The sequence below is a fragment of the Callithrix jacchus genome, chromosome 2 (genome assembly GCF_049354715.1).
Source record: "Callithrix jacchus isolate 240 chromosome 2, calJac240_pri, whole genome shotgun sequence".
NCBI classification, from domain to species: Eukaryota; Metazoa; Chordata; class Mammalia; order Primates; family Cebidae; genus Callithrix; species Callithrix jacchus.
In genome coordinates this window covers 11,327,499-11,341,550 of record NC_133503.1, presented here as the reverse complement: position 1 = coordinate 11,341,550, position 14,052 = coordinate 11,327,499, and the positions used below count along the sequence as shown (strand labels likewise).

Here is a 14,052-nt window from a genome sequence, read left to right as displayed (position 1 = left end):
CTCACTGCAGCCTCCACTGCCCAAGTTCAAGACTCCTGTCTCAGCCTCCCAAGTGGCTGGGATTACAGGCATGCATCACCATGCCCAGCTAATTTTTGTATTTTTAGCAGAGACAGAGTCTCACCATGTTGGTCAGGCTGGTCTTGAACTCCTGGCCTCAGGTGATCCACCCACCTTGGCCTCCCAAAGTGCCGGGATTACAGGTGTCAGACATTGCCTGGCGAGGCCCTTGCTCGAGAGCAGGCTTTGAGGGGAAGTGACCGGCTCTGGGACCAGGAGGTGGAGGTGGGGCGAAGGGAGGCTCAGCTTCCTCAATGGGTTTCTCTAGTTGCAGGGGACCCACTGCCTGCCCCCAGGCCCCTGGGTCTCACCTGGCCTCCAGCACAGAGCAGCGAAGCCGGCGGGCCCGGGCCCCTGGCAGCACTTCCAGTCGCAGGTGGATCTCGCCCTGCACCTCCTCATCCGGGTCAACCTCCATCAGGTGGGCCCACCCGCTGAAACCTGCAGGGTGAGCTCGGCTAGGGACCCAGCCCTGAACCCCCACACACCCCCTACCCTCAGCCCCCACCAGGCACCTCCATAATCCCCTAAGCACCCGTGAAGCAGGGGCTGGTATCCTCAGCAACAGATGGGGAAACTGAGGCTCAGCAGGTAAACCACAGCAGCTGGAAAAGCTGGGATTAGAATCTAAGTCAGTATGACGTGGGGCCTGCAGCGTCACTCTCAGGCTGTTTCCTTGTTGTTGTTTTGAGACAGGGTCTTGCTCTGTTGCCCAGGAAGGAGTGCAGTGGCAAGATCTCAGCTCACTGCAGCCTCTGCCTCCTGGGTTCGAGTGATTCTCCTGCCTCAGCCTCCCAAGTAGCTGGGATTACAGGCGTGCAGCACCACGTCTGGCTAATTTGTTTTGGTTTTTTATTTTTTGGTGTTTTTGAGATAGAGCCTCACTCTGTTGCCAGACTGGAGTGCAGTGGCATGAACTTGGCTCACCGCAACCTCCACCTCCTGGGTTCAAGCCATTCTTCTGCCTCAGCCTCCTGAGTAGCTGGGACTACAGGACTATGTCCAGCTAATTTTTGTATTTTTAGTAGCGATGTGGTTTCGCCATGTTGGCCAGGCTTGAACTCCTGGCCTCAAGTGATCCACCCGCCTCAGCTTCCCAAAATGCTAGGATTATAGGCGTGAGCCATTGCGCCTGGCCTACATTTAAAATTTTTTTATTGACCGGGCGTGGTGGCTCACGCCTATAATTCCAGCACTTTAAGAGGCCGAGGCGAATGGATCACGAGGTCAAGAGATTGAGACCATCCTGACCAACATGGTGAAACCCCGTCTCTACTAAAAATACAAAAATTAGCTGGGCACGGTGGTGCGCGCCTGTAATCCCAGCTACTCAGGAGGCTGAGGCAGGAGAATTGCCTGAACCCAGGAGGCAGAGGTTGCGGTGAGCCAAGATTGTGCCATTGCACTCCAGTCTGGGTAACAAGAGTGAAACTCCATCTCAAAAAAAGAAAAAAAAAAAGAGAGAGATAAAAACCATCTTGGCCAAAATGGTGAAACCCCGTCTCTACTAAGATTACAAAAATTAGCTGGGCGTGGTGGCACACATCTGTAATCCCAGCTACTCCGGAGGCTGAGGCAGGAGAATTGCTTGAACCCAGGAGGCAGAGGTTGCAGTGAGCTGAGATCATACTATTGCACTCCAGCCTGGGTGACAGAACAAGACTCCGTCTCAAAAAAAAAAAAAAAAAGAGCCGGGCGTGGTGGCTCACGCCTGTAACCCCAGCACTTTGGGAGGCTGAGGTGGGTGGATCATAAGGTCAAGAGATCGAGACCATCCTGGTCAACATGGTGAAACCCTGTCCCTACTAAAATACAAAAATTAGCTGGGCACGGTGATGCCTGCCTGTAGTCCCAGCTACTTGGGAGGCTGAGGCAGGAGAATCGCTTGAATCCGGGAGGCAGAGGTTGCAGTGAGCCGAGATCACGTGCCATTGCAGTCCAGTCTGGGTAACAAGAGGGAAACTCCGTCTCAAAAAAAAAAAAGAAAGAAAGAAAAAGATAGTCTTGCTATGTTGCCCAAGCTGTTCTCAAACTCCTGACCTCAAGCAATCCTCCCACATCAGCTTCCCAAGATGCTGGGATTACAAGTGTGGGCCATGGTACCCAGCCAGATTCCCCATCTTTTTTTTCTTTTTTTTCCCCCCCGGAGATGGAATCTCGCTCTGTCGCCCAGGCTGGGGTGCAGTGGTGCAATCTTGGCTCACTGTAACCTCCACCTCCCACATTCAAGAGATTCTCCTGCCTCAGGCCCCAGAGTAGCTAGGATTACAGGCATGTGCCACAACATCGTGCTAAGTTTTGTATTTTTAGTAGAGACGGCATTTCACCATGTTAGTCAGGCTGATCTTGAACTCCTGACCTCGTGATCCGCCCAGCTTGGCCTCCCAAAGTGCTGGGATTGTAGGTGTGAGCCACGGTGCCCAGCCCAGATTCCGAATCTTAAAACCGAAGGAAAGTGGCTCTCCCCTAGGGTTGCTGGGAGGAGGGTCTGAGGCCCGGATGGGGAAGCTGCAAGGGACCCCGAGGAATGGCCTCACTGAGGCCACTAGACCCCAGAGAGGCTGGTTAAGGCTGCAGGTTGGAGAGGCCTCTGGCCTGGCAGGGGCTAAGAGGCCCCATGAGTCAGCAGAACCTGCCTCTGCCTCTGCCTCTGCCCTACCCCCATGCCTGGCCGGGCATCATAGACAGGAGCAGCTGTATGCAGGGGAAGCCGGTGAGTGGGACACAAAGGCTCCGATGACAGAGCCCATGGCATTCCAAGAACTGGTTTGAACCCTCAGAGAAGCCCAGAGAAGGCAAGAGCCGCCCAAGGGCACACACAGTGAGGCTGCCACAGGGCTGACCCCCCAAAATAACGTCTGGGCGGAGCATGGTGGCTCTTGCCTGTAATCCTAGCACTTGAGTGAGGCCAAGGCGGAGGATCCGTTGAAACCAGGAGTTCAAGACCAGCCTGGGCAACAGGGTGAGACCCCCACCCATCTCCATTTTTTTTTTTTTTTCTGAGACAGAGTCTCACTCTGTCACCCAGACTGGAGTGCAACGGCATGATCTTAGCTCACTGCAACCTCCGCCTCTGGGGTTCAAGCGATTCTCCTGCCTCAGCCTCCCAAGTAGCTGGGATTACAGGCAAGCGCCAAGCCTGGCGAATTTTTATTTTTAGTAGAGATGGGGTTTCACCATGTTGGCCAGGCTGGTCTCGAACTCCTGGCCTCAGGTGATCCACCCGCCTCGGCCTCCCAAAGTGCTGGGATTATAGGCGTGAACCACCATGCCCGGCCTCTAATCTTTTTACTATACAAAAATTTTAGAAAGTAACACAAAACAATGTCTGCACCCCAGGAATAATTCAAAGGGACCTCCAGCTTGGACTGGCTCTGGGCCAACCCTTCAGACTTAGGAAATAGCGGTACCGGGGCCCAGGTGGAGGGGACCCCATGGGTTACAGAAGGAGCTGGCCCGATTGGGAGTAGGGGGTCTCTACGCTTCAGCAATGGAGTGTAAAGAGGCCCTTTCTCCTGCCAGCAGAGGCCTCAGATTCCACCCTTAGCCACCCCTCTTTGTCCTAGGGAAGAGGCAGTGACAACTAGGCTTGAGGACACAATGGAAAACAGGTCAGGGGTGTCGGACTCTGGCTTCTGGGGAGAGTAGAAATAGCTTTTCCTGAGCAGGAGACCAGACAGAGCCTAGAAGGGAGGTGTCTCAGTGGGAGGGAGGCCAGGAAGTGGGAAGACCAGTGCGAGAGGGAAAGGGGCATCTTACCCTTAGGGTGAGAGGCCAGAGTGTCCCTTGTAAGGCAGACCTTCCCGATAACGTCGTCCCGACTAGAGGGGGGAGACGGAGCCACAGCTGGGCATATGGCTTTGGTACCTTCCCTCTTGGAGCCCAGCACCCACCTCCCACCAAGTTCAGGGCCCCCCAGGGTGGGGGCAGGGTGGTGGACATGGCCATCATTTGCAGGGTAGCCCAATGGACCTGGACCTGTGGCCTTTCTGTAGACCATGGATTCTGGACCCTCTGAAGGGATTGATAGGTTTCTCCCATGCCCGCACATGCCAAGTTCATGCTCTCTGGGTGTCAATTTCACATCTCACACCCACATGCATGTGTATAGTCCATGCACACCTGCGCCTGCATGGCTGCACACACACGCGTGTGACGTGCTCATGCGACGTGGCGCGTGCACCATGAAGCCACACACTCACACCTTTTGCCCTTCCAGGCCCCCAGGCTCTGCCTCTCTCCAGGCTGCAAAGACGACGCAAAAAGGGACCCAGGAGTCCTGGCAGTGGAATGGGTCAGGGTGGCCAGGTCTGGGTCCCAGCTGGAGAGGGGTCACCCACCTGAGGGCATCCTCATCCATGACGTAGAAGGCCACAGCATGGAAGGTGGGTGGCAAATGCACTTGGTACTCCTCACCCCAGAAGGGGCACAGGGTCTTCCACACGGTGGCCGTCCTGCAGGAGAGAACCCTCAGCACGTCCCCAGGCCACCCTCAGGCCCTTAGCTGGAACCTTCCTTGTATCTCCCCCCACCGCTGTAACCACGGGCTCTGCTACTGATGTGATTTACCTACCATCCACCAATCACTAACCCTGACCTTCCTCTCTGCCCTGGATGGGGCACAGGCTGTTATTTATTTATTTATTTATTTATTTATTTATTTATGAGACAAAGTTTCACACTTGTTGCCCAGCCTGGAGTGCAGTGGTGTGATTTCTGCTCACTGCAACCTCCGCCTCCCAGGTCCAAGTGATTCTCCTGCCTCAGCTTGCAGAGTACCTGGGATTACTGGCGCCCGCCACCACGCCCAGCTAATTTTGTATTTTTAGTAGAGATGGGGTTTCTCCATGTTGGTCAGGCTGGTCTCAAACTCCCAACCTCAGGTGATCCGCCTGCCTCGGCCACCAAAAGGGATGGGATTACAGGCGTGAGCCACTGTGCTCAGCTTATTTATTTTACTTTAATATTTTTGAGACAGAGTCTTGCTCTGCGGCCCAGGCTGGAGTGCAGTGGTATCATCTTAGCTCACCGCAACCTCCGCCTCCCAGGTTCAAGCAATTCTCCTGCCTCAGCCTCCTGGGTAGCTGGGATTATAGGTGCCCAACACCACGCCCAACTCATTTTTGTAGTTTTAGTAGAGATGGGGTTTTACTGTGTTGGTCAAGCTGCTCTTAAACTCCTGACCTCAGGTGATTCGCCTGCCTCAGTTTCCCAAAGTCCTGGGATTACAGGCATGAACCACTGTGCCCATCCTCTCCAGCTGTTTTACATTTGGGGAAACTGAGACCACAGTTGGCAGGTGCTGGCTTCATTCAGGTCACAGGATAGCTGCTTCAGGGTGGCTGCAGAACCTGGCCTCCCAGCCCCACCCAGCTCTGGTTAAACCCCCGTGGATCAGAGCCTTCAACTCATGGCTCTCAGCAGGCTAGTGGGTGGCGGGAGATGCTGAAGAAGACCCCAAGGGACCAGATGGAAGCTCAGAGGACCCCCCCTCCCCCGCCCACCGCCAACCACTTCTCAGGCAGGTCATCTGAACTCAGGCCTGTTTCCCCTCTCCCTCTTTCTGTGTGTGGTTTGCAGACCCTCGAGAAAGACTGGGACTCTGCTTGCAGGTGGGGAAGGACTGGGGATCTGGTGGCCTTGGCTAGGAGTAGGCCATGGGCACTCAGGTGGGCAGAACAGCAGGGCAGCACTGCCATGAACTTGGAAGCAGGAGCCTGAGTGAAAGAGGGGAGGGGACAGCAAAGACCCTGCCCAGAGATCATGGAGACCACAGAGGAAGGGGCATCCCAGGGAAGTGGCTCTTTGGGGTGCAGTCTGGGGTGCCCAGTCTCAGGGAATAATCACTGTGGGACTCTCAGGGGACAGTCCCCCCGTTAGTGCCAGGGAGGGGAAGAGAGCTCAGGCTCTGGGGTGGCCAGACTTGGGCTCCAGTGTGCCTCTGCCACTTACTAGGCATGCGACCTTGGACAGGGTAGTTAGTTTCCCTGAGCCTCAGTTTCCTTGTCTATAAATGAGGTCTAATGATATCCTATCTCGCTAATTGCAAGAACTAAACGGGTGGAAAAGGGCTGGCTCCACAAACGGGAGCTGCTGTTACAAATCTCCAGCATCAGTCTCTCCCGGAGACTGTGATGACTGCTGCAGATGAAGAGTCCGGTGAGAAGCCCCTGGCCAGGCCAGTTTCCGGAAAGTCTTTCTCACCTCCTAGCTAGGGTGTCAGGGCGAGGTGGGGATCCCAGGCAGGGGATCAGGTGCTCCAAGCTCCCTCCCATCTCCGTACAAAACTCACAACAAGATTCACAGCCCTTTGCGGGGAAAGCGGAGCGTCCCTCGTTCCTGGGGTGGGGCGGTACCTGATGATGGGCTCATTGTCCACCTTCACGATGCAGTAGGGGTCGCTGCTGCCGGTGCTGCAAGACAGACGGGCAGGGGCGGGGCTGGAGGGCGGGGTGGGGGCGGAGCATCGCGGCACGCCCCTCCCTCTGCCCGGCCCCTGGGGAGGAGCGCGGGGAAGAGAGGGGAGGCTGAGTCTGCGGGTCTGGGGGTTGGAGACCGCAGGCTCCTCCGGCCAAACACCGGCCCCCGCCCTCAGCCCGGGAGCGGATGGTGAGGGAAGGAACACGCACCAGGGCTCCCCTTTCTTGGGCAGGGTTGGGAGTAGGTGGAGGGAGAGCTGTCGGGGAGGGATAGGGACGGGGAGAGACAGGGATGGGGAGGGAGAGGAAGAAAATAGAGGGAGGGGAGGAGGAGGGGGAGAAACTGGGAGAGGGACCGAGGGAGGAGCAGAGAGGGAAGGGGACGGACAGGGAGGGGAGGGAGAGGGAAAAGGAGACAGAGGGAGGAGGCTGAGAGGGAGGAGGAGAGAGAGGGAGCCGAGTAAGAGGGAAGAGGGTGATAGGGAGGGGGAGAGAGAGAGACAGGAGAGTAAGAGGAGGGAGTTAAGAGGGAGGGGGAGACTGAGTGAGGGGTGAGAGAAGGAGGAGGAAAGAGAGGGAGGGGGAGAGAGAGGGAGGGGGAGAGAGAAGGAGGAGAGTTAGAGGGAGGGGGAAACTGATGAGGGGGTGAGAGGGAGAGAGTTAAGAGGGAGAGGAATACTGAGTGAGGGGGTAAGGGAGGGGGAAGATACAGGGAGGGGAGGGAGAGGGTACTGGCCGGCCCGGTGGCTCATGCCTGTAATCCCAGCACTTTGGGAGGCCGAGATGGTGGATCATGAGGTCAGGAGTTCGAGACCAGCCTGGCCAACATGGTGAAACCCCATCTCCAAAAAAAAGAAAAGAAAAGAAAAGGGAGAGGGTACTGAAACCTCCTGTTGCTCCTGCAGGGGATAGAACGTTCCTCCTTTCTATGCCCTCATACCCCATCCCTGCCTCCCCCAAAACAGCTCCAAGCAACTGCCCCAGGCAAGCTCCCGCCACCCCTACCCTCCACACTAAGTCTAGCCCCTTACTCTCCCTGGAGCCTTTGCTCCTGCCCTCCCAGACACTGCTGTCCCTCCTGCCCAGTCTGCCCTCAGCCCTGTCAGGATCCTCCCTTTCCCTGGGGTGGGACAGGGAGGAAGTCCTCCCTGGGCTCACACTGCCTGCCCACCTCATCCAGATTAGTAGTGATCAGCTGCCTCCCACCTGCTCTGGGAGCTACCTGGGGCCAGGGCCCTGAGAGGGCTTGGCACACGACAGGCGACAGGCGGCCCCGGAGTGTCTGCGGAACGTACAGACGAATGAATAAACTGATGAGTGAATAAATGTAACATATCTGGGGAAAGAGGGGCGGGGGAAGGCAAACCCGCGGTCAGTTCTAAGGGTCTCAGGTTGTTGGGGGGCTCCTGGAGTTGGGAGAGGCCTCCAGCCAGGCCTAGGGCTGGCACTGGGTAAAAGTGGGTGAGTGAGCGCTGTCTCTAGAGCTGTCCCTTGGGCGTCCATAGAAAGGAAGGATATTTCTACGGAGGAGGGTGGGGAATTCCAAGCTCTGCTTCCCTTCCCAAACGGGGCTCTTCCAGCAGAGGAAGGCATTTGGGGCAAATGGCTCCCGAAGCTCTCTGGATACAGACAGGAAACGTCTGCTGAGACTCAAGTTTTCCTACCTATAAAATGGGAAGTGTGGGCCAGGCGCAGTGGCTCACGCCTATAATCCCAGCACTTTGTGAGGCCGAGGTGGGTGGATCATGAGGTCAAGAGATCGAGACCATCCTGGTCAACAAGGTGAAACCCCGTCTCTATTAAAAATACAAAAATTAGCTGGGCACAGTGGTGCGCACCTGTAGTCCCAGCTACTCAGGAGGGTGAGGCAGGAGAATTGTTTGAACCCAGGAGGCAGAGGTTGCGGTGAGCTTAGATCCCGCCATTGCACTCCAGTCTGGGTACCAACATCGAAACTCTGTCTCAAAAAAAAAAAAAAAAAAAAGGGGGAAGTGTAACCCCAGCTCACAAGGTAGCCTCCCTGTGTCCTGAGACCATATGAGAAGGTCTTGGAGGTGATCAGTGAATGTTAGCACTGTCTGCAACTCTGCCTGTAACCTCCCCCTGAGGGCATTCGAGAGCCCCCTCCTCCTGGCCAGGCGCTGTGGTTCATGCCTGTAATCCCAGAACTTTGAGAGGCTGAGGAGGGCAGATCACATGAGGCCAGGAGTTTGAGACCAACCTGGCCAACATGGTAAAACCTCATCTCCACTAAAAATACAAAATTAGTTGGGTGTGGTGGTGCACGCCTGTAATCCCAGCTAATGGGGAGGCTGAGGCAGGAGAATCGTTTGAACCCCAGAGGTGGAGGTTGCAGTGAGCCAAGATGGTACCACGGCACTCCAGCCTGGGCAACAGAGCAAGATTCTGTCTCAAAAATAAATAAGTAAAGAGCCCCTCCTCCAGGAAGCTAGCCTGGCAACAGAGCAAGATTCTGTCTCAAAAATAAATAAACAAATAAATAAATAAAATAAAGAGCCTTCTCCTCCAGGGAGCCCCCTGTGAATACCCCAGCTTGCATCCCACCAAACCAAAGCCAGGGCACTGCAGGTGTTAAGCAGTCAGGCCCCTGGGCACCTCAGATGCTGGGCTGGGCTGCAGGACCCAGGAGCGTTACAAGGAGCTCAGAGGAGGCAGGGAGAGGTCAGTGCTGGCTGAGGCAAGATGGGACCTCTCTGAACTGTCCCCCACTACTGGGCTGCTTCTGCTTCCAAAGGCCTGGAAGCCTGACCGGAACCCTGGTGTGCAAGGACTGAAGAGCTGGGTGGCCAGATCAGAGGGGCAGGAAGAGGACAGTCTTGAGAGTGGGCTGAGTCCAGATTTAAGGGCCCGAGCCCAACCATGGTCCCCAGTGGGCTGCTGGGACCTGTGCCCTGCCCAGTTCCTTCTGCCCTGGCTAGTGAGGCCCCTAGGCTACCAGAAGTGCTCTCTCACTTCTTCTTCCCCAAGCCAGTTGCCACTGGCCCCATCTGGCTACTTTCGGGGCCTCTATATTTAGGGCCTTGGCAGTTTCTAGGCTGTGGAAGGGGGAGGATCAGGGAAAACCCTGAAATAGCCTTGGGCCAGTCCCCAGGGCCACTTGGTGTGGGAGGCACTGGGTCACTGGTCATCAGGAGACTTGCTCTTGCCTAGGTACATGGGGATGGAGGACAGTGGGAAGAGGCAGGGCAGGGACGGGCAGGCTCTGAAAGCTACCAGTGATGAGGAATGCGGCTGTGCTCCGTGTCCTTTAGGGACTAAAAACCCATGACTAGAAGTGGCAGGGAGGCAGCTGGCAGCTGTGTGAGGACAGCTCCCTCCTTGGAACTGTCTCAGTCAAGATGAGCCATTGTGAGAGGTGGTGAGCTCCCTGTCCTTGGAAGTATGCAAGCCCTGGCTGTCGGGGATTCTGCCCAGAAGATAGGCGGGGTGCTGGTGAGGCACAGTGACACTCCAGTACTCAGTGAGGGCCTCCCGTGATCTCCAAACCCCTGCCCAACTCTGCAGCCAGATGCTTTGCATAGGATTTCCGAGGCTCAGTCCCACTGAGCCCAGCTGCAAGCTTGCAGCCATGGGCAGCCTTGGATTCTCGGCCTGTCGGCAGCAGACAAAGGCACTCTGAATCCTGACTTCTCTACCTACCCTCTATATCAACTTGGCAAACGACTTTCACTTTCTGAGCCTCAGTTTCCCCATGTGCAAATTAAGGAAGTCTACTTTATAAAGCTAAGAAGAGGATTAAGTCGGGGAAGTTCTCAACACCTCTTATTCTCTCCTACTGTGGACCCCGGGCACCGGGAATGCCAGGGTGAATGAGTCACGGTCCCCGCCCTCGCAGTCAGCTGGGACAGCGCTCGGGGGCGGCACTGCCTCACCAGGGGTTTCCTCTTGTCACTTAAAGTGCTGGGCAGGGGTGGGGGGGAGGGGGGGGTGGGGAGTCCAGGAGCTAGGAACTCTGCCCAAGGGTATCAGGGCAAGTCCTGGAGAGAAGTTTGAGAGGGGTCCTGAAGGAAGAATACGAGTTTTCTGGAGGACTGAAGAGTGCTTGAAGGCAGAAGTCCCCACACGTGGGTGAAGGCAGAGATGTGAAGGGTGGTAGCCCACGAATGAGGGACTGAGTTTATGGGATGGTTTAATAGGCGGCTGACAGGTCAGAGCTGTGTCCGTCAGACACGGGAAGATAGGGAACTTGCAAAGGGGATGTGAGTAGGACAGGCAGGGGGCAGGGCGAGGAGGGAGATTCCAAGGCACCCCTCCCCTGTAGATGAAATCCCTTTGCCCAGAGGCAAAGCACTGGCAGCCAGGCCTCTGGCTTCTTCGTGGGCACAGCTCAAGGGCTTCACTGCCCTGGGCTGGTGAGAGCCTGGAGCCAGGCACTAGGGCCAGCTGCTGTGGGGATGAGGAGGGAGGCAACAGACGGAGGGGCTGCTCCTCCCAGCCGCCACCAGCCAGAAGAGGCCAAGATGACCTAGTTCCTAATGCCAGTGGTGGTGGGGGTGGGGTGGGAGGGTGCTTAAAGGCTGGGCCTGGAGGCTGAGACCCTTCTCTGAGTTCCTCTGCCTCCCAGCCCACAGACCTCACTGCCAGCTTCTGCCCCACCTCCCTCCAGGCCTCCAAGGGCAGAAACCCACCTAGGGATGCTCAACCCCTCCCTTCCCCATTGTCATGGCAACTGCTGAGCTGGGCCTCATCAGACCCAGGGGGCCTGGAACTGGCACTGCTCTCGGTGGTGGCGGTGGCGCGCTGAGCGTGCTGGGAAGCTCACAGGGGCCACCATACACATGTGCGAGCGGAGCGCCTGCCCCCACCCTGCTCCACTCCCTCGCCCACGCTGGCCACTTCTCTGCATCCAGGAGCCCAGGGTGCCCGAAGAGGAGCCCCAGGGGTGGAGAACTGCAGTCCTGCAGACTTTGGACTCTGTTTCCTCCAGGATCCCCTCTCCCCCTCCCACCCTCCTCCTCCAGGCAGCCAGTGCCCCTCCATCTTTGAGCTTTCCCCCTCTTCCTCTAGAGGGATTTCAACCCCTAGTTTAAAGAGGGGAAACTGAGGCTCTAGGAGCAGGGAGGTGCCTAAAGCCTGCACATGAGTAAGGTGGTGGCAAGGCCAAGATGGGGGGCCCAGGGGCAGGCAGCTCAGCCCTGGGACCTACTGAGAAGGGTGGGATAAGGGGCCCCTGAAGCCTCCCCAAATCTAGCCAGGGACCAGGGGAATCCCCAGATGTCGGAGCCTGTTAGCGGCCCTAGACTCAAGGCCCTGCTCTGCCAGCCACTTGGAACCAGTATTTCAGGTCTCTGATCCTCAGTTTCCTCGGCTGTAAAATGGAACGGAGAGAACTGCCTCGTGAGGTGGTTGCGAGGATTAACGGGATGGCTCAGGTGTAAAGCCTGAGGCACAAGAGACAGTTACTACCCTCCTTCCCTCCCCCACCGTCCTGCACCAGTCCTGGCCTCCTGACCTGTTCTCACTTTTCATGCCAGTCCCTCCTACCCAAGTGCACAGCAGGAAGCCCAGGGACAGCCCCTGGGCCCCAACATGTGCTTCAGGTGCACACGCCTGGGCGTTAAGGGCTCTGGAACTACTGAGGAAGACCCTTCCTTTGCAGGGGGGCCCTCCCATCCCCTCCAACAGCACCTCGGGGGCAGACCACCAAGACGTCTCCCCTGGCATGTTACCCCGCTCCAGCTCCGGTCCTATCAAAGCCGCTTTCCCTGGTGAGCCGCCGATCGCTGACAGATTCCCGCCCCCTCCCCAGTTCCCAGCCCCCCCAACCCCACCTTCCGTGACACTCGTCCCCCTCTTGTCACCCCCGTCTGGTGCTCGCAGCAAATGTCACTGTCCCCATTTTCCCCTCAGATCCCCCACCGCGGCCGCACTCCCGCACCCTCTCCGCTGCTCTAATTGTGGGTGGACCCCGGAAAGGTCAGGCGTCCTGGGGGTCAGTGCCCCTCCCCAGAAAGTTGGGGCTCCCACCCCCCGGCCGCTCTCACATGTCCTTGGCGGGCAGGTTCTTTCCCTCCACGATGCGGATGGACAGCGAGCTGCGCTTGGCCATCGCGGGGTCCCGGCTCGCGGGGAGCCAGACACCGGGGTCCCGGACTGCGGGCGGCTAGCGCTGGACTGGGCGCCGCGGGGGGCGGGCCGGGCACGGAGGTGGGGGCGGGGAGGCGGGGGCGGGGATTCGCTGCCACTCCACTCACCCCGCCCCCGCCCCACGTGCGGGGGAAATTGCGCCCGGACCGGCCAATACGCGGCTGGGGTTCCCCGGGGCGGGGCGGGGCCGGCCCAGGCTGCGGCGCTCACTGGCCGCCTCGGGCGTGAGGGGCGGAGCCTGCGCGGAGGCGCTGACGCCCAGCGGGCTGCGGGTGCTGTGGCGCAAGGGGGGCGCCCCTGGAGGCGCGGGTGGGGGATCCGGTCTGCGTGGCCTGGGCCGCGGGTGCGTGTGGGCGGCGGGTGTGGTCCGAGCGCGAGTACCAAGGAGCACCGGGGGATGGGGGGTGACTGTGAGCTGGGGACACGCGGGCCTGGGGGGTGGCACGTGCAAGGAGTGGGGACACATTCCCACCGCGCCGGGATCACCGGGGTCTGGCGCGTGGGTGGATGGATGTGAGTTGAATGAATGAGCGTTCGGACAAACGTAGCAAACAACAGGAGTGTTTATATCACAGCCATCTGGACCCAGGAGACAGAGAGCCCGGGCAGCTCAGAGGTTTTGGAAATTGGCATTTGAGTCTGAGAGACCTGTTATTGTTTTGATTTTTTGTGCACCTGCTTGGGAGGAGCGGCTCTCTCAATTGTCATCTTATTTACTCCTCCTGCGTCCTCCTCAATGGGAACGTGGATGAGGTTCACAGTGGGAAGATTTCCTGTTGGAGGTCAGGAGGTTACCCAGGTGGCACTGGGTGGGGCCAGGTTTGCCAGGTTTGGCCTCCCACCTAATCCGTGATGACAGGCCTTTCCACTGCGGGGAGATCCTTCTCACAGATTCTGTCCAGAACGAAGTTTCTAGATTTATCCATCTTCATGGTTCAGTCTTGGGGCCCTGCTGAGCAGTGACTGGCCCTGGGCAGCTGATTCCCCGGAGGGCGCTGTACCAAGCCTGACCACAGAACTGGGTCGCGACCCAGCTCCACCACTCACTCCCTTGCTGGGTGATCCTGGGCGGCTTCCTGGGCTTCTATGAGCTGGTTCAGTTTCATCGACTGCAGAGAGGAGGGTGACAACAGAAACACCTGCCGGAAGTACACTGGAGGTATTGTGTGTGGGGGGGTGTCTAGCACAGATTCCAATTTCCCTTATATCATTTTCATATTTTGTTATTTGTATGGTGCATGCACATTTTATCAAATTCAAGAGATACTAGCCAGATGTGGTGGCTCATACTTGTAATCCCAGAACTTTGGGAGGCAGAGGTGGGCGGATCACCTGAGGTCAGGAGTTGCAGACCAGCCTGGCCAGTACGGTGAAACCCCATCTCAACTAAAAATACAAAAATGACCTGGGCATGGTGGTGGGTGCCTGTAATCCCAGGTACTCGGGAGTCTGAGACAAGAGAACC

At 57.5% G+C, this 14,052-nt stretch overlaps 1 protein-coding gene across 4 annotated transcripts in view; it reads right to left on the bottom strand.

The window, feature by feature from the left end:
• Positions 1-12,616, bottom strand: part of RASA4B (RAS p21 protein activator 4B) — a 38,726-nt gene extending 26,110 nt beyond the window's left edge. For 2 of the 4 annotated variants that reach the window (XM_035280411.3, XM_035280420.3), the window contains exons 1-5: positions 12,485-12,616; positions 6,417-6,473; positions 4,401-4,514; positions 3,820-3,881; positions 372-501 (exon numbers count right to left, since the gene is read on the bottom strand). In XM_035280411.3, the coding sequence (XP_035136302.3) occupies positions 372-501; positions 3,820-3,881; positions 4,401-4,514; positions 6,417-6,473; positions 12,485-12,549 (428 nt within the window). In that variant the 5' untranslated portion in view covers positions 12,550-12,616. Of the gene's footprint in view, positions 1-371; positions 502-3,819; positions 3,882-4,400; positions 4,515-6,352; positions 6,474-12,484 lie in introns of all 4 variants that reach the window. The other 2 variants (XM_035280427.3, XM_078355518.1) reach the window with 2 other exon arrangements.
• Between the last annotated feature and the right edge of the window lie 1,436 nt (positions 12,617-14,052).